General features: G+C 38.3%; 3 protein-coding genes and 1 long non-coding RNA gene across 4 annotated transcripts in view; 2 read left to right on the plus strand and 2 right to left on the minus strand.

The window, feature by feature from the left end:
• The window catches only part of LOC113685195 (uncharacterized), a 298,180-nt gene that overhangs the window by 11,421 nt on the left and 259,851 nt on the right, over positions 1-26,908 (minus strand). The window lies entirely within an intron of this gene.
• On the minus strand, positions 13,310-14,471 carry LOC113685208 (uncharacterized). The gene is made up of 2 exons (XR_003447543.2): positions 14,314-14,471; positions 13,310-14,080 (listed from the first exon to the last, which is right to left on the minus strand). It is a non-coding gene; the product is annotated as an uncharacterized LOC113685208 (long non-coding RNA).
• On the plus strand, positions 15,810-21,548 carry LOC113685205 (putative skeletal organic matrix protein 5). Its single transcript, XM_027202695.2, has 5 exons — positions 15,810-16,261; positions 17,539-17,764; positions 19,162-19,216; positions 20,029-20,158; positions 20,863-21,548. The coding sequence occupies exons 2-5, from the start codon at positions 17,563-17,565 to the stop codon at positions 21,382-21,384; spliced, it is 909 nt and encodes a 302-aa protein (XP_027058496.2). The 5' UTR covers positions 15,810-16,261; positions 17,539-17,562; the 3' UTR covers positions 21,385-21,548.
• On the plus strand, positions 23,897-25,996 carry LOC113685206 (uncharacterized). The gene is made up of 2 exons (XM_027202696.2): positions 23,897-24,540; positions 25,232-25,996. The coding sequence occupies exons 1-2, from the start codon at positions 23,929-23,931 to the stop codon at positions 25,433-25,435; spliced, it is 816 nt and encodes a 271-aa protein (XP_027058497.2). The 5' UTR covers positions 23,897-23,928; the 3' UTR covers positions 25,436-25,996.

Here is a 26,908-nt window from a genome sequence, read left to right on the forward strand (position 1 = left end):
ACTTTGTTTGTGTATACATTTATTTTCTTACCAGCGTTTTACAGCAAATAACAAACGTTGAAGACGACTGAATAAAACACTTGATAAAGAAAGTGGCATGCTAGCCGAACCAATCGGTTATCGACTTAAACCGCAATGATCAAACGAATACTCACGAAATAAGGGGTTTAAGTGCTAGAGAGGGTGAATTGACATGTGTGTTGGCAACCATTTGTTTTCCGTCCCTGAGGAGGCAGTACAATTTTCGTTTAAAAAACAAATCACTGGAACTAAACGAGCTAGGTCCTGGAAGAACTAGCCACAATTTACGTAAAAAGGTAAGTGTCATAATGCTGACATGAATTTGACTAGCCAACGCAAGTTGGTCTGATTATCAAGAGGTTAAAAAGATATTTGTTGTCGTCTATTGTATATTGAATGATATAAACAAACAACGAAAAAAAAATGCGATACTACAAGCGCTCTAATTGGTAGAAAACTTACCGCTTGCCGCATTGCTAAACCCGCAGAAAATTAGGTTTATTTTATCGAGCACTTTCTATCGGTTTACTGATCGCAGGAGTTTACGGGCGGTGAAAGGCAATGATCGGGCAAAGAGAAAAAATGCTCCGCAAACGTTGCCCTGACAATTATAACTGCAACCACAGTTTGACGACCGCGCACTTTTGGTTCTTCTCCATTGATCGAACCCTAAGCTTAAAACGGGCTAGCTGATCACTTACTAGATTATTTCGCGTGCAAAAATATTTTTCTTCTAGATAAATTCCATGAAAGTGTCAATTCGTCTTTCAGGCTTGATTTTCACAACTTGTTTTATGAATGTGATTACGAGTAAGGGGCAAAAACTGAAGACAAACAAACGAGGCAGATGAAAGTGAAATGTGATCATCGCAGTAAATTTCCAATTTAAGCAATTGGAAAGAAGAAGCCTGAAAAAAAAAAATCAGGGCTTCAACGGGATTCGAACCCGTGACCTCCGCGATACCGGTGCGATGCTCTACCAACTGAGCTATGAAGCCACACATTGGGAGCGAGGTCAATTTATTGAGTTCATATCTTCCCGTGCAGTGAAATGATGTGGAGTTTATATGAAATAATTCATATTTGTACTGCGGTTGTAGATGAAAGTGAAATGTGATCATCGCAGTAAATTTCCAATTTAAGCAATTGGAAAGATTGCTTCCAATTGCTTAAATTGGAAATTTACTGCGATGATCACATTTCACTTTCATCTACAACCGCAGTACAAATATGAATTATTTCATATAAACTCCACATCATTTCACTGCACGGGAAGATATGAACTCAATAAATTGACCTCGCTCCCAATGTGTGGCTTCATAGCTCAGTTGGTAGAGCATCGCACCGGTATCGCGGAGGTCACGGGTTCGAATCCCGTTGAAGCCCTGATTTTTTTTTCAGGCTTCTTCTTTCCAATTGCTTAAATTGGAAATTTACTGCGATGATCACATTTCACTTTCATCTACAACCGCAGTACAAATATGAATTATTTCATATAAACTCCACAAACGAGGCAGAATTAACTTTACGGCCTTGGACATTTTAGCAGGCTTCAATTCTGACGCGATGAAACAGTTTATTTTGAAATTAACTATTGTTGACAACTTGAGAGATAGAAAGAGATGTCATTTCGACGTGTCTCCGTAAGGTATTAAACATTAGACCTTCAAATTCTGTGTTCCAAAGCTCTATCACTGGGTCAAAGGAACTCAGAGGAGAGCTTGGCCACCACCAGATTGACCTATGACACGTGCCCTACATACTGCTTGGATCAGCAATGTCAAAAGGGTCATATGAGTAAACAGAATAAGAAAGATAGTAAATTTTGAGCTCGGTATGAAAAAAGAGAGAATGATGTTTTATTGTCTTGTCACGAGCGTGGGAATCCCTGTTAGGAATCGAACTCAATGCTTCGGATTCCGAAGTTGGGAAAATGTTCTTGAAAATATTACGTTTAACGAGCAAATACTGATCATGCTGTATCAAACTCCCAGATGGCAAAGGCTGCGAAGGCAGAAAAAATTGATAATTCAGCTGGGTCAATCGACATTTTAGTCTTTAGTAATGATTTTCCGCAATGACTGAGCCTGCTGCCATCACCTGATTCTTGCGATCTTTTGTTCGAGCTGCAGAAGATTAGCGAGGAAGGAACCCTCGATGTTTTGATTTATACTTAACAGTATTATTAAGACCCACATATTGCCATGCTTCAAGGAATCGCTCGTCTCTCTCTAAATTACCGTTTCAACCTTCTCAATAAAACTCAAAACAAAGTGTGATCTGTTGATGGGAACAAAACAAATTGCTTAATAACATCAGGATACTTGAAAGCATTGGCCCATGTAACATGCGATTAAACGACAGCAATATAGTTGCGTGTGGACGAAATTGAACTTCTTGAGGTACTCGAGCAAAGAAACGCAACAGTCTTTCCCATATTTATGGTGATATAAGTGTGTTTGAAGCGGTGATAACCATCCCTGCAAACTGATCAGTACAACTATAGCGATAAAGAACAGTTCTTTTCCTAAATCTGTATGCGTATCTAATCTAATTCCTTTAGTATTATTAGGTATGCTTGCCTGTTTGCGTGCACTTTCCGATCCTTAATAGTCCGAATAACCGATATTGACCGTTATCTCCTCTTGCGTATCTCGTCAGTAGCAAAGCTCTACAACATTTGTTTTTAGCATTTAACATTTAACATTTGTTTTCTGCAGAGAAAATCATAGCTGCCATCTTTGACTTTAATGGCAGCGGAAGGCTAGTAAAAGAAAGACGTATGCACTAAGGGAGTGGGTGACGGTCAAAAGTCAAGAGAGGGATGAGGTTGCGGCAATGAAAAATACGCCTTTCCCCGCCCCCTACCCCCACCGCTGTCCCTAACTCCAAATAAATATAAAGCATAACCGGCTGAATAAACGATCACCAGCTTCTTAACGTTAACTCGCCCTAATAAGACGCTTGCACTGCAGGCGAATTGATATTTCGCTCGAGCAGAATACGATTGTATGGGTAAGGAATTCCCTTGGCTGGACAATCACACAGCATGATTAGAAAAAATATTGTTTTATTTACAAGACACAGCATTGTCAGTCTTACAAAAGGTTAGAAAGGTACATTCGAAATGAAAACCTTTATAGCAACAAACCATCAGCCTTCCTGATCTTTTTGCCTCGTCATCGTCATCCTTGGATTATTTGATTGATCAATATAACAGAGTCCTTACTACCATACTTGAGACTCATGCTCCACTGCAAAAAAAGTTAGTTACTTTGCGTCCCGCTGCACCTTGGTATTCTGAGGAGATAAATAATTTAAAGAGATCCCGTAGAAAACTTGAACGACGCTGGCGAATGACAAAACTTCCTTCTGATCGTAAGTTGTTTATTGAGGGATGTGATGCTGTCAACAACTTAATTCGTGATTCCAAGAAGAATTATTTCGCATCATTAATCAATGAGAATCAGTCAAATTATAAACAGCTTTTTAAGATAATTGATAAACTACTACAAAGGAAAACAGATATTCAATATCCCCCCTGCAAATCGCCCACTGATCTTGCTAACAAGTTTATTAAGTACTTCACTACAAAGATAGATAGAATACGGGGTCATATAACGACTGCTGCTTTCCCTCATCGAGATACAGTTGCTGTTGTTGACAACGCCTGTCCATATTCTTTTGATATTTTCAAAATGGTAACAGCGGATGAAGTTCATACATGTATCATGAATCTGGCTGCTAAGTCATGTGCTCTTGATCCTCTTCCTGGTTATGTTACAAGGAATGCACTTAGTGTTCTGTTGCCTTTCATTTCCAAAATCATAAATATCTCATTGGAATCTGGTCAGATGCCTTCGCAACTCAAGGTTGCAATGTTACGCCCGCTCCTTAAGAAATCTTCTTTGGATCATACTCAATTCTGCAATTATCGTCCTGTATCGAATCTTTCATTTATTAGCAAAGCAATTGAAAAATTGGTAGCTAATCAACTTATCTCCTACATTAACGATTATGAGTTAAATGAGACATTCCAGTCGGCGTACAAGAAATATCACAGTGCTGAAACTGCACTTATTCGTGTTCACAATGATATTCTTTCTGCCATTGATAATCGTCGAATCGTAATTTTGCTGTTGTTAGACCTTTCCGCTGCCTTCGATACAGTCGATCATACCATCCTCCTCTCTCGTTTACGTGTACGGTTTGGGATAGCTGGGAAGCCTCTATTATGGTTGCAATCTTATTTATCGAATCGCACGCAATATGTCTCCGTTGATGGTGGTACTTCGACGAAACATGACCTTAAATGTGGAGTGCCACAAGGATCTGTCTTGGGACCCATTTTGTATTTGCTTTATACTTCACCGCTTTCAGATATCGTAAAGAAATTTAACCTGAGCTATCATTTTTATGCTGACGACTCACAGCTTTACTTGTCTTTCCAACCAACCGTACTGGGTGATAGGGATCTAGCGGTTTCTAGCATCGAGAGCTGTGTGGATGAAATCAGTCATTGGATGATGGTTAATCGTCTTAAATTAAATAAAGACAAAACTGAATTATTGGTAATTTCCGCTAAACATCTTCCAAGACCACTCCTTCACGAAATTTCAGTTGCTGGTGAGACTATCCCTTCCGTGCAAAAGGCGAGGAATATCGGCACTATGTTCGACAGCCATTTTTGCTTTAAGGATCATATTACTGACATTTGTAAATCTTCATTTTATCATTTGCGAAATATTAGCTATATCAGGAAATATCTTTCAGCGACCACTACTGAATTGCTGGTTCATATGTTTGTATCTTCGAAGCTGGATTACTGTAATTCCCTTTTGTATGGCCTACCAGCCTACGCTATAAAAAGGCTACAACACGTCCAGAATGCTGCGGCGCGCCTCGTCACACTCACAAAAAAGCATGATCACATTACGCCTGTTCTTTTCAATCTTCATTGGCTTCCCGTTAACCAACGTATTATTTTTAAGATTTTACTTATAACCTACAAGGCACTTAACAACCTGGCACCGTCGTACATTTGTGATCTGCTTACATCTTACACCCCATCGCGTCAACTACGCTCATCATTCAAGCACCTTCTGGTTTCTCCATCCTATAACTTGAAAACATATGGCGCAAGATCCTTCTCTGTAGCAGCACCATCATTATGGAATGCTTTGCCAAGTGAAATTAGAAATGCTCAGTCTGTGTCTGTTTTTAAACGTAGATTAAAAACTTTACTCTTTAGAAAAGCCTTTTATAATTAATATTAGCTGTCTTAAGTGTTAATGTTTAAGTTTTTTTCTTGTAGGCGCCTTTGAACAGTAGGATACTGGCGCGGTATAAATCTTTTATTATTATTATTATTATTAGTAAACAATTAAGAGGCTGTCCCTCTTATTTCCACCTGGTCAATTTTGCGTCAAAAATAATTTTGCCTGAAACTCTGTTAACAGAAAGACTTTACCTAGGAAAGAACTAAATTAGATTTGGTTTGATTCGAAATAATTTTCTGACTGCATTACGGGCCATAATTATTTCCCAGTCCGTAGGGACCGTCGCAACGTCTCGAAAATTGAAAAGTAGGCATATTTTGTAACGTTGTAAAATATTTGATTCGCATAGTTAAGCCACAGAATTTATATCAGATTGCTTAAAAACCTTTCTAGTTTGCCAAGAAAGTTAGAATTTGCCCTCTCAACATATTTGAAAAGGCGAATTTTAGCATATTCTGACCACTAGAAATCGCCATCGGCCGATGGCCGTAAATGACCTTGATTTAGACGCTAAGTTTTGGGATTTTGGACCTGGTTGACGATTCTATCCTACACAGCCGTTAATTTTAGACCTTTATAGGCAAAAATATGCAAAAACCCCTGTACGTTTTCGATTTTTCAAAAGTTATGACCGTTTGAATCAGCACATGTACGAGCATTCGCGATTTTTTCGCCTACACCAAAATCGAACCACTGGAGCAGATTTCGTCATAAATACAGCTTACCTGCTTTGCAGCCCGGCTTCATGGCTCACTTCAGAATTTTTCTAATAACCAAATTGGTGAAATTCATGATAACTTCAAAAAATAGCTAGGTATTGCCTTCGAAAAGTAGGCGGCATGCATCGTGATTCGTGGTATCAAAACAAATGTCGAAATTGGCCACATTTCGCGGTGAATCACCCATTTAACATCGCTGCAGGGCTGAATTTTTTCCAAAATCAGAATATAAACTCTCCATGTCTGGAAACTGAGGGAGAAATGAAGGTTTAAGCTTCTGAAGTGAAGAAATAATCGCTTAAATTTAGATCAGTTTGATGTTATACTGTTCTCACAAAGGTCCGCACAAAAGAGAAGACCGCTGATAGCTTGTGCCGTAAGTTGTGCCATATGGTTTTGTTTTGTATCCCAAAGTAATATTTGGGCAGAAAAATTTTGGATGAAAAGAATAAATGCTTTTACCTGGAGTTTGATATCATATAACTAATAAATCAATTTCAAATATCCTGAGCTTGCTTCTCTCGGTTCCGCGTCGATTGTGTCCACAGAGCAGCAACCTGTAAATAGCCGGAAAAATCGGCTACCAACGTGTTAAAAACTTGACACATGCTTCGTATGAACAGATGTTATAAGTGTTGCTTTTGGTAAATTTTCAATCGATTTCATCAAAACATTTCACTGACTACTAGATATTATAATATATTACACTATAACAACGCCGTCAGAACTTGATATCGGAAGTAAAGGTAGTTTGTATCTGTAGAGCATATTCTACACTTTCGGCCACCGTATAAGACATTGTTTACATAAGTCTACTGAGAAACACACTGACAATCACTTATCACGTCCGACAGTTTGTCTATGAGGATCTGTTTTTGGCTCTCAATTTTACAGGGATCTTAAAATGACTACAGATGGCTCTCAACAAAACCACATTGAATTTCTGAAGTGTGTTATTGTGGTAACGTTCACAGAGGTCCTACGTATCGTAGCAGATTGGATGTGAGACTTTGACCTCTTTGTTAACTTTGTCTACCAGATCTTATCTCTCGGAATTTTCCTGGACGCATTGGATATCTTCCTCCTCATCCAGTGATATCCCGATCACACCCTGATCTTTTCGCCGCATTGCTGCTAGCCGGGAGAAAAAGCTCTGAACTTGGCTCTTTGTCAGCCACTGTTCTCTAGTGAACAAACGTGCATTTGATTCATTTTTCGCATTTCGCATGTCCACTGCAACTTGGGCGGGGTCGGCCTTTCGCCCAGTTCTTTCTCCAAGTGTAAACCGTGCCGTTAGGTATTCTTTTACCTTCTCTGAAAATCTAACGCTGCCCCTTGGTTTGCTTACGGCCCATCCTGTTCGAAAAGACGAGTGGAGCGAAGCATCCTCGGGAGAAGTGAGTGGTGTACTAGAATCTAACGAACAGCTCGAACACTCGATACCAGCGGTATCTATCGACGAGAACTTAAGGGCCCAGTCCCTTTTGATTGCATCCTACTGGCTTTAACCTGCTGACTGTATGCTTTCCAACGTCCAGGTGCAGCTCCAGCTGCGAAAAGGTTTCGAACACTTCAACACATCCAAACACAAAGCATTCAAACAATGGCGTTGTACTCTCTGTTTCCTTACTGCCCTTTGAACGACGCTTGACCACACGCTTTTCAGGAGGATCATAAAACCCTTGAGATTCTATGGTTTGAAGGGACGTTTGACCTTGGTGCTTGATATAAATTACGTCATATGGAATGTACTTCCCTTTACCGATGCCATAACATTTCCAAACTCTCAGACCGATATCTCCATATTCGAAGTTGTGGAAGCTACTAAAATGCTCAATCTCATTTATACAGAGAGTGTTCTTTGATTCGTCTACTATTCTTACTGCAGCTGTTGTTCCCTTCACTGGGTGTTTCGTCAATGCATATCCTCTGTCCAATGAAAGCTTTAACAACCTCGCTGAAGACTCGCTATAGACTGAAGCCTCTCTGGCTTCGAAAAAGTACTTGTATGCCATACTACACTTGCAGGCCTTCCAAAAAAAAATAATAAAGGGTCAGCGGGTTCACCCGCAATAATTAATGCGGACCTCTGTTATGCGCGATAGTGCAATCGTTCAGCTTTAAATTCCAAAACGCCAAACTTCGACACATAGACTTACAAGTGGAGTTCTATGACTGATTCTTGAAGAGAATGCAGCTGCAATCCAAAGTTTCAACGGGACATTAAGCGCGAAACATCGCTTTAGTTTTCGAGTTTAGTTCGCAACAACGAGTCAAAGAAGAGTATCGACAGATGCCGACCGCTGAATCTTGGAGGTATTTGCTGGAGTTATCATAAAGTCCAGTTCACCAGTTTGGGAAGCGAGGAATATCTGAAATTTCACATAAACCCATGATTTCTCCGGCTATTGATAGGTTGCTGTTCTGTGGACACAATCGACGCTTAAACGGAGAGAAGCAAGCTCAGGATATTTGAAATTGATTTATTAGTTATATGATATCAAACTCCAGGTAAAAGCATTTATTCTTCTCATCCAAAATTTTTCTGCCCAAATATTACTTTGGGATACAAAACAAAACCATATGGCACAACGTACGGCACAAGCTATCAGCGGTCTTCTCTTTTGTGCGGACCTTTGTGAGAACAGTATAACATCGAACTGATCTAAATTTAAGCGATTATTTCTTCACTTCAGAAGCCTAAAACCTTCATTTCTCCCTCAGTTTCCAGACATGGAGAGTTTATATTCTGATTTTGGAAAAAATTCAGCTCTGCAGCGATGTTAAATGGGTGATTCACCGCGAAATGTGGCCAATTTCGACATTTGTTTTGATACCACGAATAACGATGGATGCCGCCTACATTTCGAAGGCAATACCTAGCTATTTTTTGAAGTTATCATGGATTTCACCAATTTGGTTATTAGAAAAATTCTGAAGTGAGCCATGAAGCCGGGCTGCAAAGCGGGTAAGCTGTATTTATGACGAAATCTGCTCCAGTGGTTCGATTTTGGTGTAGGCGAAAAAATCGCGAATGCTCGTACATGTGCTGATTCAAACGGTCATAACTTTTGAAAAATCGAAAACGTACAGGGGTTTTTGCATATTTTTGCCTATAAAGGTCTAAAATTAACGGCTGTGTAGGATAGAATCGTCAACCAGGTCCAAAATCCCAAAACTTAGCGTCTAAATCAAGGTCATTTACGGCCATCGGCCGATGGCGATTTCTAGTGGTCAGAATATGCTAAAATTCGCCTTTTCAAATATGTTGAGAGGGCAAATTCTAACTTTTTTGGCAAACTAGAAAGGTTTTTAAGCAATCTGATATAAATTCTGTGGCTTAACTATGCGAATCAAATATTTTACAACGTTACAAAATATGCCTACTTTTCAATTTTCGAGACGTTGCGACGGTCCCTACGGACTGGGAAATAATTATGGCCCGTAATGCAGTCAGAAAATTATTTCGAATCAAACCAAATCTAATTTAGTTCTTTCCTAGGTAAAGTCTTTCTGTTAACAGAGTTTCAGGCAAAATTATTTTTGACGCAAAATTGACCGGGTGGAAATAAGAGAGACAGCCTCTTAAGTAGTGAACGTTAGCATAAGAAAGGCGTAGTTAACTGGGTTTTTTTTTTGTGTGAAAACGTATAACCGATGTCTAGTTTATTTTTCAAATTTTGTCATAGTTTTGACTAATTGGTAATAGGACTTCATGTCATCCAATTCGGTCTGTAATCATACTCAGGATTAGAAATGAGACTTTCCCTTCGTGGTCGTCCGATTTTGTTAATCACTCTTATAATTACAGACCGAAATGGACTCGACTCGGTCCCATTACTATTATTAATCTTGCTCTTTGAACGGTAAATCTTAGGTGTCGGATCTAAACCACCTGAAACACCAGCGCCTGGGTCATTTCAATAGTGCAGGGAAATTCTTGAAGCTAACCAGTAAGTGACTGATGAAAATTGAAAACATTGCAATAACATTTGATAATGTCAATTGTAGTTAGTTAGAAAATTTATGTTTGGCATTAACCCGTAGAGCGAAAGAGACTTGGTTCCAGTCGTCCTGATAACGCGCCCGTGGCATGGGAATACTTTGGTGTTGGAAAGAAGGTCTTTTTCCAGAGGTCTTTTCATGTAAAGCTCTTAATAGGAATATTTTGTTTCTTGGAAAAAATTATTCAAACAGTACTTTTCTAGTCTCCGATTGGGAGCATAAACGGTAGCTAGTAAGGCTGTCCAAGAGACGCTTTAAAATTTGAAAAAGAAGATCTTCAGAGTAAAATCTTGTGAAATTGCTAACTCGAGCTGTTTAAAGATTAGAAAATTTGTTGTTGTATCAGGGAGGCGGGAAAGAAACAAGACCTTAGACAAAGTTCAGGAATGTTTGAAAAAAAAACACAAAACAAAATTAAGAAAACAAAAAAGGGGGAAAAGGAAGTTTTTAAAGGGTCAGAAACATAAGGACAACAAAAACTGTGTCTAAATCTTTGTTTGCATGACTGGGTTAATGGCAACTTATTTTTTTCTTTTTTATATTCAATGCAACATTGTTATGGTGGCAAATTTAAAATTCTGACGCAACGTTTCAGCAACTGTTGATTTTCTAAGTAGTTTCATAGGTTATTCTAAACATCTTTCTTTTTCACACAATCAAGAGCATAATTGTTACTATATGTGTTTTCATTATTATAAAATAAACCAGGGCCGATGGAAACAAAGCTTACGAACTGGAAATTGAAGGCCAAAAGACTTAAGTGTACTGTCACATGACTGATCTTGGAGACCGTGGGGGAGGTGAATGGACCATGGTCAAAAGGATGGACGGAAATAAGGTACAACATACGGTTATTATTATCGTAAACTAAGAGCTGTGGTCTGTGGTGGTAGCAAAGTAGCCCCTGATCTTTTGCCTTCTACTACTTGGTGATAATATTCTGAAAGCATTCTAGACGGTTTATAAATTTTCTTGTGATACGGAATATTTTAACATAAGTTTTTGCTTTTCGGAAAATAATACCACGTCGTTTGTTTTGCACGAGACTTTTCTGAGAAATTATGTGGGCATACTCATCCTCTTTACTGTAGGTCAAAGTTGCTTTTGTTCTCCATACCATTTATCGGAGGGAATTCCAAATCCTTGAAGTTTATTCAACTCTCTCTTTAAAACAGAACCAATTGACTGTGTTTTGAATTTTCTAGCAAACCTTTCGCTTTGACGAAGCCTTTTAGAGTGACAAGAACACGTTCAAACCTCAAGGAGGAGAGACTGGCTTTGACTCAGAAGAGACCAAGTTAGCGACTTACTGGGACACGCCTTTCTCCAAGGTCTGTGTTGGTATGAAGGTTGGCAGTCGAATCAAGTTCGCCAAAATTGATCAAAAGGCAGACTCTCTGCACTCACTGATCGCTGATGGGTAACATCGTGCCACCTCACTGGGTCGTGATGCATGGAAGGATTTGATTGGCTCTGACGCTTCCTTACAAGTTAACTGCAACATAGAGGGGTTTGACGTTGAGGGAACCAGCCGTTGCCACTCGAGGGCAAGAATTGGTATCGCTACTAACGAGAAAAACGACTGCAGTAGTTGTGATTCCAGGATAGGACTTGGTATTGGAGGTTATCCTGACGAAAACGTTTCTTGTGGGAACGTGGTACGACACGGAGGGGGTAATGGAGACAGGACCATTCAAGCCGTGGGTTACACGATCAATTCAGGCTAAATTATTATTCTAATTTTTTTTGTGCTCGTTTGAGACTAAAGAATGGTTAACTAGAGCAGTTGTAATTATCAAACAAAAGTAAAAACGCTTTCAAGGCTAAACAAGGGTTCAAGTTATTCTGTCTGATTCGATGAGCTACCTTCGTTTCCAGGGAACATTCTTAAACGGTTTCTCGAAGCTACAGACGTGTAGGCTATCGATTGAATGCGAAGCACATCTAAAAGTGCAGGGTAAATTATTTTTCTCTCACCTGAGTGACTCGGCTAAGCCGATGTTTTTCTTCGCAAGGGGTAAAATTATTTATCTACCCCCCTCCCCCTTAGAAAAGTGGTCCAAGCCAACCATATTTATTTCGTAACATTTGGTAAAACTGGTTCAGCCAAGTCCCATGTTTAAGTGAAAATTTATTTGGATCGCTTTTGCCAACTCCATGTGTCAGAGGCGAATAATTGTCCGTAGTTGGGAAGTAAGCGACATTTGCAAGTGGAAGCCTGAGCAATACAGCAACGTTCTCATAGCTCTTAGCCATGATCGGTGTTGGAAGCTGCATCTCATGAGCGTCCCAAAACCTTCTAATCCCTGAAGACACAACGCAAAGCGAAAGGTATGTGAAAATGTTTCATCACTGACGATGATAGGAAGTGTGAGAACGAAATGAAAAATTCACTGGCAGAAATGAGTAAGTGTTTATTTCGCTCTGTGACCATCAGCACCAAAGTCTCTGTAGAATGTGATGAGCGACTGAACTCTTAAACAATTTTGATCATGGTATCAGTTTTTGAGACTGTTAAGTGTCTATCTCTCTGTACAAGCTTGGAGTGATAGAATATAACCATGTAAGACTTTATCTAAGCAATAGCAACAGAGACAGAAGATTCGAACTTCCTCAAGCGTGAAAACTTACCATCAAAAAGCAAAATTGGGGATTAAAAACAAAGCGCACTTCATTTCTAGCTCTGATAATTGCAGGTCTAAAAAATAACGAGGAGCTAAATTCACATATCAAGGCGCGCAAAATTGCTCCAGCATCAGGTAACCGCTGCTGCAATTTAAGAATAATGCATTGCTTGCCAATTCAAATGAGGTTCATGCGAAATAACTATGTCGGCTTCACGAACCAAACCTTATCCTTATCTTAGACACAGAGTAAATTTCTCTCTTTTGAGTACTAACGAGAGGTTGTTGTGAAAAGAACTGTGCTTGTTTCTTACAAATATAAATCAACCAGCACGAAGAAGACAAGAATCGAAATCAACCCTGCTGTAACTCTCATGAGTGACCAACACAGAAATTCTCCCTATAATATCAATACAATATCAAGCAGACTATGAGAATTTTAAAAAATTGGGATTACTGGTTGATCCAATACTAAATACTCCAAACTAGTATCATAACACTTGTGTCAGGGTAGACTGTAAGGGGAATAATTGATGAGATATTAGAAGTGAAAGGCGTGTTAGGGTAAAGTTGTCACTATCAATACTACTGACCCTTAAAACTTAAACAGAAGAATTTTTTGAGAGTGATTTTAGTTGCAACATTGTCGGAAACGTAAAACTGGACTAATTTTTGTATTTTATTCAAAGGTTGATCTAGTCCAAATACTGATAACATGAAGAAGAAAAAGATAAAAAATTTTTCAGATTAATTATGACTTAGGGATATACAATTCCTGTTTCTTTAAATTTGTTGGCTCCCAAATTGATCTCAATACGTAGTAAGGACTTAAAGCATTTAGCATACATCACATAGAAAACATTTTCGTGTTTTCAGCCGCGCGATGGTCTGACAAATTAGTTTAACTGATAAAACTCCGCATTCCGCATTCCGCATTCCGATGGTGTTTTCATATTAAATACTTAATTAAGAATACATTACGTGATCGCGGTTTGTTTCTGAAGGATCGCTCTTAAGTTATCAAGTGATGAGTGTTTCAAAGAGAAAAAAGAAAGTGTCTTGTATTGAACTAGCGGGAAGAAAGCACTTATATGATTTTAACCCACATATAATTACTAAACAACGATTGGGCACGGTTGAATAAGTATGGGAGATACCGACAATTTTCCATTTTCTACGATAACGGAGATCAATAATTCTCTTAATACTTGATCTTCACTGCGTACAAGTCTTTTCCTTAAATTCACAGTCGAGAGGTGAGCGCGCTTTCTAGAAGAAGTAAAGGCTAAGGCGGTTGGCTCCATTTTCGCTTCAGTGACTTGTTCAGTCGATTTCCCGTCGTATGTCCAAACAGCAGTTGTAGAAAGTTGCCGTTTCTTGCTTTACAACTTTCATCTTTTTTGGCCAATTCTTGTCGATTCGCATTTAATAGCTGGCAGAGCAAAAAGGCAATTTAGAATAGGTGAAATACCATTTACACAATAATATTTATGGGCGATTATTTGCAAGTCATGTTGTGGGCACTTGATTATTGAAAGAGCAGAAAACGGACATCGAATGTAACAATGATATCTGACTGAATAGAAAACCCTTAAGTAGTCACTGAATTACAGCTCGTTATCTTTATAAAATTAAACAGCTTTCACATCTATAAATGACAATTACCTTTAATCAGAAAAGCTAGATTCGTGGTAAATCGGATAACTCATTCTGGAGTCCAATATTTTTTTATACAAATTTTTAAACTGGGCATTGGTATCGAATGATCTGAAGCAACTAGTGTAGCTTTCACGCCAAAATACACAAACAAGAAAACAAACAAAACAACAAACGAAACAACACAAAACCAACAAAAACAACCATATTGAAACGTCAAGTGGGTCATCAGAGACGGCCATTTAAAGCTGGCATCGCCTTTGACGATGTGCGATGCTCAAATGAGATATTTCTCCAAGAAAGGGAAATTTAAAGAGGATGCCAAGCCATGAGAACAGTTTAATCAAATCAGATGATCAATATTTAAATTCGTCAGAAGGAAAAATAATCTTCATGATGCAAAGATTAGAAAGGGAAATCATTCGTGGTGGTCTAAAACTGTTAATAACTACCGACTTTTGTACGACAAGGGGTGCTGTTATTTTCCTCTTTCCCGCCCCCATTGTTTTAGTACGTCAACGTGTAAGTGACGTCAATTGAGTTATCCTGTGTGTTTTCCAACTCATGCAGATCATCGAAAGCATCCACTCAAGAAGTGGTATAATCTGTATCGCATACCTCACACTCACACGAAAGGATAAAAAAATCACTGTTCTCTAACAATGGTCAGATTTTGGTCTTTCACTTTGATCTCGCGTTTAATTCCAAGTCTTCCATTGTTAAACCAAAATTGAAGTTTTTATAGTTTAAGTGTAATTTTGTTTTACAGATTATGCCGGCTTTTGGTTTTCCAAATTTGTATCAACGAGAGTGAAAGTGGAACACGCAAGGAAGACAAAAGAGCACTCATCAGCTAACAAACTTTACATAAACAGAACGACATGGAAAGGGACCAGAAATCATTCTGGAGAATTTTAAGACCCTAAAGAGGTGCTGAATAGTAGAGTGCAAGGAAATATGCATTGATAAACAAAGAACATAAGAACACAATTATCAACTACTAGACGTTTCCGGAAAGAGCAACGAAGAAAGAAGCCCGAAAATATCACAAAGTATTTTTGGATCCTAAACAAAACAGAGCACCAAAGCAAGCTTGACAATCACATTTTTGAGATGATCTACCTTTCAGAATCCTGAAGCAAAAATTAATAATTTTCAAGCGTCATTCAGCACAAGAAAAATAGACAGCAAAAAGAGGGGGGAAATAACTCAAGGCCGAACAGGCAGGTTTAAATAAAAATTTGCCCAAAATTGCTCCTAAAATAACGCAGAGGCGCACCATCTACACTCTCACGGTCCCCTCCGAAATATATATCACAACAGCAGGTATTTGCATACAACGGAGTAGTTCCTTGCGGTAACTAAACCCCCAAGGCTCAAAGGTGCATGGAAGGTAGCTTAAATAACCTTTAAATTGTCGTTCCTTTTTCTGCGTGAATGTTTATTTCCACGCAGTCTTTGTTTTTCTTTTGTCTTATTTGTTTTGTTTTTTTTTCCTTGTTTTTTTTTTTTTGGTTTTTTTTTTTTTTTAATTTTAATCGCATTAATAGATGGATTGGGACGAAAACAAAGAGACGATCGAAGCAGAAAGAATTAAACACCATCTCTGTAAAAGCTAGTTGTAGTTTTGAATTCAAAGCTTTTGTATCTTCCTATCCATAATTGGGTAAATGCGGAATAATCAAACAATAGGGAAGTTAATTACGTCAGATATTGCACGGTTTTTGTTCGAAATACACACGCAAATTTTCCGTGTAAATAACCAATTTATCACTGATTGGTTGATTTCGACAACTGAATTGCCTTACGCCCCTAATGAATGATATTGGTTCAAAAGCAACTTTTTCCTTGTTGGTGTGTGATAAATGCGGAGAAAAGCTATCGTAGTATTCTAGTTCAATTCTGTAGTGACATCAGTTTGTTTGATCGTGATTTAGTAATCGTCGGCGCCTAACAGGTCAGTATAATTGCACCCAAATCATTCATGTACCGTTGACCTTCCATAGTAATCTTATCATTAATTTTTTTCCCAAGTTTACAAACTCTTAGACTAATGATAATCATTTTGGTAAATCGATATATCTTTTTTTGCTACTTACTTATTTTCTGAATAGTTAAGCTCTCCTGAACGTGGGTTTGGTAACAAAATTTAAGTTATCATTTTGCACAGAGTAATTTTTTTAGGAACGGCTAATTCCACGGATTTCAGCCGTTGTGAATACTACGTTGTTAATTGCGGTTACGTTGTTAATTGTAGTAAAACCGCATTTCCAAAATTTTCTAGATTCAGCCTAACGTTTCATTTTAAAAATGGCACTTTTGATCATTGTCAAGAAGGATATTTACTTCAAATAAACCTCTTATATCGAAATTTATGAATGCTTATTCAAGAAGTAAAAAAAAACACTCGACTCCATCTATTGTTTTCCCTTACACTTCTTTCGTGCTCTGGCCGCTTCCTGTGTGCTTTACAACAGAGCAGGGCACAGTCTTTCACACATCTTTAAAAATGATGATCGCGTTGTCGGTTTACGTGTGGTAAAGCCTTAGAGTGAAAGAATCGATATCCACGTATTTCCATGAACAGAGATTAACCAGAAGAAACAAAATTCCTCAAGCGTGAACTCTTACAATCATGAGCGAAAACAAAACACGCCTCAATGCCTGCACTAATTAAAAGTTAGGAAATAATGAGCACGTGCCAAAATGTTCCGTAATCCTTGGACGTGACTGCGTGACCACAAATATCAGAATAGCAGAGGAACGTACGTTGCTTCAGTTGATGGTGACTCTGTGTCTTCCCACAAGCAATTTAATTTCGGTTTAACTTTTAACTTAACGTTGAACCACAATGAATATCTAGTTAATCCTTTTTTAAAAAAAACATCTTCTGAGTTCTTTCTGGATTTCTGGAGCTAACGCTGCGCCATTATTCTTACAGAAATTAATCTGATGATATATATTCGTGTTATCTATATGACAAAATGACTCCGTAGGAAGACAAATTCTGGTGAATAGAAATTACACTTTTCACCCTTTCACGTCCAGAGCCAATTGAGCCTGGATCATGAAATGCTATTTAAGCTTTCCAATTTATTGAACAAATGTTGTGATGTAAATATTCAAATAAAATCGCCTTCACAATATTTTAGGGGTTATGGAATTTTCTTGAATTTTGACCCTCTACGAGGTATTTTGATTGATATGATATTAATTTGATTTCTCTTCATTAAGTGCACAGATTCTAGTGCCTCCATAATGAAGGTTTGGTTAGTCGCAGCTGTGATATCTTCCATAGCTGGGTCTCTTGTGGCTGTTAAAGATCAATGCGAACAGGACAGCTCGTCAAGTTGTTGTTCAGGAGGCGACTTTAGTCCAGTCAATCCTTTCAGCACGCTGGGTAAAAAGGTGGATGAGTTGCTGGATTTGATACGAGCACAAGTTCTTCAATGTGGTGGAGGTAAATGAGATTCTGGCCCCTTCTTAGTGCAGAAGGCACAGGACGCGTCACAATAGAACACAGCCTACTTACATAAAATATGCAACACAAGTTTATTGTGTCATGCGTTTAGCTATTCATGTGTGACATTACATTATAAAATGCCACGCCAGCTAATTTACAGGTACTCCACATGAATAAAAATTAAATTTAGAAGTAAATACTTTAACATAAGAATAAAAATGTTGAAATTTTGAAAAAGATGAAGTCAGGATCGTAAAATACAATGTAAAGTTATTTCATGTTATGCTAAGAAGTAAAAACGATAATCGTATATACTAAAATAATATAACAGTAATAAAAACGTTAGGTTAAAAAGCCCAAAAGATCGATGTTTTTATACTGTACTGAAGGCCTTGGAAGTTCCAACGGTTCTGTGCGACTCTAGTAGCACATTCCACCGCTTTGGCGCTACGTAACGCCACGATTTCAGTCCGTAAGTTGTGGCGTTGCAGCTTTAGAATGTTGGTTCTCCTCACATCGTATTTAAAATCTAATAACTTTTTTTTATGCTTTTAAAAATGATCGTAATAAATATCTCTAAAAACCGTACACGTTACTTTTGCGAATCTTTGATTAGTCAATGCCAGTATGCCTATCTTTTTGAGTTGTTCCTGATAGTGCATTTTTTTTCGTTAGAAACAAATCGGGGGGTCGGAGAGCACGTTCGTTAAGTGAAAAAAGAGCCGGTTTTTGTACTGGTAGTTTTACTGCAGAAGCGCCAGGTCTTAGAACAATAGTTGTGATGGAGAAGGATGAAAGCAAAATAGATGTTTTTTCTTGATTCGAAGGGAATTTTTTTTTCATAGGCAACAGCAACTTGCTGAGAGACTTCTGGCTACTAACCTTTTGTTTCCATTGTTTTTCTCGTTTTTTGTCTTTCTTGTTCTCTGTTGTTTTACCTCATCCGTATCTTCCACACTAAGTGAGAGCCCTTTTTCCATAATTAGAACTATTTGACACATGGTAGCCTGGTGCGCTAGGTCGAAAGATCTGAGTTCGAAGCCTGGCCGGGTGTTGTGTTGTGTTTTTAAGCACAAAACTTAATTCCCACAATGTCTCTCTTCATCTTGGACTCTTAAAGAAAAACTAGGAGTTAGTCTCTGTCGCCAAGAGAGCCACTTGGTTGGAGTGAAATCTTAAACAAAATTTTTTATACAGATGACTGTGTAAGACTATCGTGCGACTGAGGGACATTACAAATTTGTCTCCATTTAAGATATGTTTTCTGCTCGCCAAAAACTCTTAGAGGAACTTATGAGCAGGAGAGATTAATCATAGATTGAAATAAGCGGCCAACCCGCTTGAAGCCATGAGATAGTTCATAGTTTTTTTTTCTTTTTGATACCATATTCCAGGTCGTGCACTAGAGACTACGCCCAAGTCGTGCAAGGAAGTTGTGGACAATGGAAGGTTAGTATATGATGAAGCTGAATTCAGATCAAGACCACGTAAAATAATTAATTGTTGTAATACGGAACACCTCTATAAGACACGGTGAGTTGAGGTTTGAGGCGGAGCTTCGTATCAAAACTGACTCTTGCTCAGTCAGACTACAAACAGTAACTAATCTTTCCCAGCGTAATCCGTCACGTAGTTAATATAAATCGACCAGAAATTAATATCTTTGCACCACATGAATCCTCGGAAGCGAGACGCGCGGAAGGAGAAACTGGTGCTGAGTATTGAAGACTACTCGAAGTCTAGTCTCTAGTCGTCAACATAACGCGCGCGGCATGAGTGTGCTAAGAGGAAAATGAGCCACCAAAAACTGGAAACATAATGAGTCGGCTGGGATCGAACTTAAAACACTCAGTTACAAGAAAGAACAATCCATACAGTACTTCTCTAACCTTCATTAGGAGACATTTTATGTGGACACCGGGAAACTCGTTTAATCGTAACTAAGTTTATTAGGACAAGGGCCACAAAGCTCGACCGCCCACTAGATTTTGAGTCTAACGGAGGATATTCCAATAGCAGATTACAATACTAGTTAACTTGGATCTAGTATAGGTATCTGGAAATAAGTATGTGGGGAGAAAATATTCCGGAGACCTCTCCTTTAACACATTCCCTAAAATATTTCTATGACCCTCAATTACAACTACCCTCATTATCACTATTTTCATAACACTTACTATTATAAATTATTATTACTGTAAGTATACCTTTTGTTATTACCATTGATATTGCTAGTCTCATGAATACTGTTTTCCAATCAGATCCGATGGAAACAAAGCCTACACACTGGATGTTGGAGGCAAAAAGATGCCCGTTTTCTGTCAGGTGACTCCACTTGAAGGCTGCGGAGGAGGTGGATGGACGATGGTCATGAAAATAGACGGAACAAAGGTATCAGTTACAATAGCAACGATCACGAAATAAAAACTGTGGTCTTCATCAAAGGACTCAGGGAAAAAAGAGAGCATTCTATTCTATCTAGTACCCAGGACAGTTTACTTCATCTTTTAGTGCATCCCATACAGTTTAATAAGACTTTTCGCGCGCGCTGATTGGCTGATTTGGAAGTGATTAGCAAGTGTCATTCACTTCCGAGCAGTCAAAGAAACAAAATTGCGCGTCCACAATTCAGTTTCCGACCTTTTTTTTTTTTTTTTTTTTTTTTAGAATTGTTTTACAATTTGAATTTCCTATGTTGAAATCAAATTTGACGGCTGCGGAGAAAAAAAGTTTCTTGCTAAAAGACACTTTTCAGGGATTAAAAGTAAAAACTGGGAGAGGGAAGAAAAATCACAGTAGGTCGTGGATCATGTGTTGGGAAGGTTTTAACACATCTACGGGTACATCAGTACATCGATTGATTGATTGATTGATTGATTGATTGATTTATTAATTACTTCATTCGTGCATCAATTGATTCTCCTTTTCACTGATTCGTTTATTCGATTCACCGAGTCATTCATTAATCCACCCATCTATCTGTCCAGTTATTTATCAAGTGATGATATTTTTCTGTTTTTTACCCTTGATTTATTTATTCATTCATTCATCAGTATTTTTTTTTTAAACGTCATGTTAAAAAATTGATTTTTTAGAAACACTTCACTTATGATTCTGCCCTGTGGACCGACCTGATAACGTTTAACACTCATGGCGGGGAGACTGGGTTTGACGCACACGAAACAAAGTTATCGACCTACTGGAAAACACCCTTCTCTAAGATCTGTGTTGGTATGAAGGTTGGAAATGATCCAGTCAGATTCCAAGTCATCGACCAACAAGCCACCTCTCTCCATTCACTGATCGCTGATGGCGAATATCGGGCCACCTCACTGGGACGAGACGCGTGGAAGGATCTGATTGGCCCCCACGCCTCCTTACAGCATAACTGTAACAGAGAAGGGTTCAATGCTAAAGCTGACCGAGATGACCATTCAAAGGCAAGAATTGGTATCACTAGTAATAACGAGAATGATTGCAACACTAATGATTCCAGGATTGGATTTGGTACTGCAGGGTATCCTGACGAGAACCAGTCGTGTGGGAACGTAGCGCGACATAGTGGTGACAATGGAGACAAGACCACCCCAGCCATGGGATACATCTTGGTTCAGTAAGATGTTCACAACCGCAAGCAAATGATCCATTTTTGTTTTGTTTTGTTTTGTCTCAATAGAAATTCAGGTGATACTGAGCGAGATTGCGATTGGCGATTTCATTTTTGCTGATAAAATTTTGACAGTTGTTGTTTAATCAAAATAAAGATCTTAAATTAAACAAAGTAAACGCTTGGTTTTATTTAACTATGATATTCAGCTCTTTGAATAATAGTAACGACATAATTTGCATTTTCCTAAAGCATATCAAACTCATGGGGTACAAATAGTCTTAACATGAATGTAGTGACCACGCCCACTTCAACACCCCACTCAAATCGAGTGTAATTTTTGAATGTTTTACCATCGTGCGGATTCTCTACGGAAAAAGCACTCAATGTACCTCTGAAATATTAAACTATAATATTGTGGCTTTCTATTTCGCTAATTTTCTAACTTGAAGATAAAGTTTTTCCCTCGTCATTTTTACCTTTTCTCCGAGCGGTTGCGTGAAATTAACAAGGCGTTTTTGATCAAAACACGACCGAGCGAAGGGTCTCGGGCGATATCTCTTTTACGCAGGCGCAAATTTAAAATGTACCGCCAGAATCAAAAAGAGGAACAAATTTCCTTTGTTTTGATATGTAAAGTGTCGAACAAAAAGCAGATTTACCTTCGTCAAATGGCGTTTCAAAACAGCTGTATCTTCCTCCTTTTAATATTTCCTGTTTTGTAAGCGTGAAAGCAGTAGGAGAGGGATCGGGAAACTCAGAAAGCGCTTCGGGAATTAATCTGCCATCGTTTACTTACAAGATAAACAAGTAAGATTTGTGAAGTTCGTTGAAGTATGAAGTCTAAATAATTGCCTTTTTAAAGCTTGTTTGCTGGATTTTTCGTAAACTTCCCTGATTAATTTTTCGTTTCAGCTTACTAGTCTATACTATTTCAAAGCAATGTCAAGACGAAGACGGAGAACCATGAGTCGGTCCTTTAAACAATCGTAAACAAAGTGTTTGAGCAATCAGGTATACGAGGTGTAATAATCAATAGCCGCATATCAGAAGTCTTCAGGAAGAAAGTATTCTGTCTTCAGAAAGCTGTCAAGAAAGCTAATAATCGTGGCGGAAGGCAATTAAACGGGCCCTCGGTATCGATTTAATATCATATCGATCTCAATATCATACAGTTTTGTATCTTTCTTCCGTGGATTCGCCTCTCTAACGAGGGTGTATGTTGAGAATTCATTGCAAAATCGCTTTGTTTTTTTAATTTCCCTCTTTGACCTGTCCGCCATTTTGAAAATTCGCAACGGAGAGCATGCGCATTACGTGGGGTTAGTGGTTGCGTACACCTGGAACCGAGAAAAACAAATGTTCGTCGCACTGGGGAAAGAGTTTGATATGTTCATAAGAACCTGGAAAACTGAAAACTTCTGATCCATAATTAAGCAAAGAGCACCAGTGGACCGCAATTTTACCAATTGCAGATTTTTATAATGAGAGCCTGAAAAATTCCAGCCTGAACGCGATTCGAGCCCGTCCCCGCCTAGATAATATGGGCCGGTCATTTACTCGAGGTCTGACTCCAATCACTGTTTTACTCAATCAGTAGTCCTCAGGTTTTCTCTATAAGAGAGTTAATTTAACTTATTAAAATGATTGTTCTTCCATTGCTAACTTTTCGCCTTCCGCACACTGTTGAAGCTCTCAGCTAAAAGGTCCAGCTTCACCTAACTAGTAGCGAGAGGAACTGATTTGTTCATGCTCCTTCGATCAAACGCCCTAGAAAGCGCCTGCCTGGTAAGCTGCCAACAATACGCAAATTATATTACATATTTTAGCAAAATGTAACCGTAGGAGTCAGTTTTTAGCAAAATTAAGCGTCTGTCCCTCACCATTTCCTTTTGAGTTAAAGCTATTATAAAAATGCGGCATTGCACCTTTTCGTGTAGGATTCTTAACTGACTGAGCCTTGCCAATTTCGAGAACCAAAAATTAATCTTTTATGGGACAAGAACGGGTAAAGAAAGGATTAACACAGATCTAAGATATAGATTTTAATAAACTTAGGCTAAATGAAAAATAAATAATTTTTTAGGTGTATCATTACTTTGAAAGTACCCACAGCATCACAAATATTTATCTATAGCTGGAGTTTTGAGAATTAGGCTGACCACAGAGTTGGGTTTTAATCATCCTCACGGCGGTCAAATCGAAATGAAATGCAGCGAGAAAAGAACAAACAATCAACTCCTCTTGCAAATAATTCCATGCATGTCCGGCAACTGCAATAGCGAAAAAAAAAAACATCGTTAGCCTACTGGTAAATGCCTTTGGCCGACCAAAGACTGATAAAATAGATCAATAGGTGAAGCGAGAAGTTTTATTTTACCACTCTAGAGATAATATTGGAAGTCATGAAACATGACCAACCAAATATTCCCTTCGCGGGAAAAGTTTGACTGCACATGGCGTCCATGACAACGGGAATCGAAGTGTCCAATCAGCATTCAGAACAGAACTATCCAGGCTTCGCTTCCCATACTTCGTCGAGCGTGAATGCAAGATGGTGTACAGTTCAGCCTACAGACGGGCCTATAGAAAACCTCTGTGGGATGATTATGGTAAGGAAGAATTTATTAGTAAGTTGCAGTATAGGTCAGATCGAAGGTCAATAGAACATCGTCATCAGCCTTGGAGGTGGGACAGCGAAAGTGAAGAAGAAGATATTGAAGAGATTCCGGCACACGATGGCAGTTATGATGGGGGACGCCGTCAGTTTCATCCAGACGAGAAAAAAGCTGATAAAAAACCGCCAAAGAACGCATGGGAAGAAGAGAAAGATTTCAAAGAGAACGATCATGCTGAAAGAGCCTTACCTTTGCCTGAAAGACTTAAGTTTGACGAAGCAGAGAAAGAAGAAAAACCAAAACATACGCGTTCTGCGGAGGACGCGAGACTAAACGAACGTGAGTCTCGCGGTGGCAGAGATCACAGGCGTAAACATCACAGATCGTCGGGAGATGAAAAGAAACAGCGATCACACTCGAATTCACCGGAAAAGGATCCAATCTCTAGGGATAGAAGAAAGAAAGCGCCCTTTCTCCCTTATGGAATGGCTAACGAAGGACCTGTAGACATGTGGAAAACTCATAATGTGCTGGCTTCACAGCCCGAGGCGAGTAAACAAATAAAGATTTAAGTTAATTTTAAAAACAATGTTGTCGGTGGAATATTGTCGGGAGGTTATCATAGCAGTAACCTTTAGAGCATATAGTTTGACCTATTATGAGGCAAAATTGTTGGCAAATGAATCTTATGCGGAGATGTACGTCTTCAAATCCTCCAGTGAGAGTTTGTTTCTTTTTGTTAATTAAGGAACTAATTTTTGGAGTGCAATGAATGTTAAATAATTTATTTAAGTGCTAATGGCGGAAAAAAAGCTTCTTGTCGTACTTAACACTTTTGCTTCCAAGATCTAATGATCAAGTCTCTGTACTGTCTGTTCATTTTAGCTTTAAACATTTGGCATTAACCTAAGAAATCACCCATCAGTTGATCTAATTCCATCTTCTCCTCACCTTTTTTACCAAAAATGTATTAAAGTTCTATGGAGGAATTCTTTCACCCACTCATTATTAGGCCATGAGAATGAAAGAAATGATCACCAACCAAAGAAGCTCTTGAATTTTAAACAAATTCTCCTTTTTAGCACCTTCGGAAATGAGTACAGAATAGTACAAAGAATATGCCTATTGATCTTAACGGGTAAAGTAAAGATAATCAAGTAAAGTATTAATGGCCATGTTTATTATTACTAATAATTTGTTTACTGGGTGGTTAAATAAGTTTTGAAACTCTCCCTTCAGGTGTATCCTGCTGCTCTTCGTGCACAGAAAAGAAGACAACAAGAGATTAAAAAGAAAGCTCAACTGCGAGAAGAAGCAGTAAAAAAGAAGGAAACACCAGCACATTTTGATGTGGATGTTGCATTTCCAAAAACCTGGTGGATGACAGAGTATCAGAGAAACTTTTGTAAAGAGGAAGATGTCAAGAGACACTTTTTGAGATAACATGTACTTTACATTAAATGACCAAGTGCTTGACTTATGAGTACATGCCAACCATCACAGTCAAAAGTGTTTGTTCTTAATTTTAGAGAGTGGTAATTATCACAGCCATGTTGTACTACTTGTTCTCAAACTCATGAGTAATTCATGCTGAGAAAACAAAGGAAATTACAACTGTGAAGGAGGTTTGGATATGTGATCTTAATTATCATAAAATTTGGTGAACTTTTGCTTTGATTTTCTTCAAGAATTATTAATGGTTTGAGAAGCTATATCAAACATTTGAAAGTGGTTTCATCCCATATCCAAACACCTTGAAGTTGGTTAAAAAAAACTCGGCACCTCGTTTTTTCAACCACTTCTTGGTGTTTAGATATTGAATGAAACACTCTTCCTCATGTTTGATATATTACATCAAGCAAACTCAAGTACAAAGTTCATATACTACAAAATATGATTCATTGATTTGAACATTATTTTAGTGTAGAGTTTTTTAGTCAAATTTGTGCTTCAGTAGGGTGATCATTTTTTAACTAGATTAAAGCATAAAATACTGTGATGTAATCTCATGTGAATTGTGTTCAAATGTCTGTTACTCCTGTTGTACTGCATTGAGTATTCCTTCCTGCTAATCTTCATGGAAAGTTTTGACAGGAGCATTTTTTACAACTGAGCTTCCATTTACAAATCTCACTGGTAAGGTAAGCTGGGATCTTCTCATAAGTTCTGTGAGTAGTTCCCTCTCTATTACCTCAGGCCTCTAATGGAAACTGTGTTTTTACCAAGTAGAGAGCATTTCTGAATCAGCAAAATCCCATGGCTGTGCATGAGGCAAAATACAGTAAGATCAATTAAAAGATTGCCCATACCATACCTCAGAAACTAACACAGTGTCCTCCTCCCCATTTTTTGTAGTAAAGTATATTGCCTCTTTACATGTAACATTAGTGTGTGAGGTTTCAAGGGAAAGGTCGTCTGATTTTAGCAAATCACTTTCACCTTAACCCTTAATTGACCAAAAAGTGACAAGCATCTAAGTTACCTTCCAACATCACCCATGAATTAAAGTTTGGAAGATATCACCATCACCTAAAGTAGCTCTTGATTGTGAAACAAATTCTCCTAGTCACTCCCATTGGAAATCTACAAAACAGTATAGAGAAAATACATCCTGATGTTAGGGTGTAAAGCTAAGGGTGAAGTCCACTTGCACAGGTCAGTACACATGCCTTAACAAGTTATCAGGACAAACTTTTCTTCATGTAGTAGATTTGGAAATTTGTGAAATCTACACTACAGTACATCCTTACTGACAAGAAATTCATATTTTTTTTGGTGCTTAATTATTTAAACTGAAAATAATAATAAGCAAAGTTGTGTTGCATACATACCACGGATCAATATCAGTATCTGGGCAACTGTCCACCTACCCCTCCCCTAACCCAACAACAGTCAATTTATAACAACTAAGGGTTA

Source organism: Pocillopora damicornis, chromosome 7 (assembly GCF_964200805.1).
Source record: "Pocillopora damicornis chromosome 7, jaPocDami1.2, whole genome shotgun sequence".
NCBI lineage: Eukaryota > Metazoa > Cnidaria > Anthozoa > Scleractinia > Pocilloporidae > Pocillopora > Pocillopora damicornis.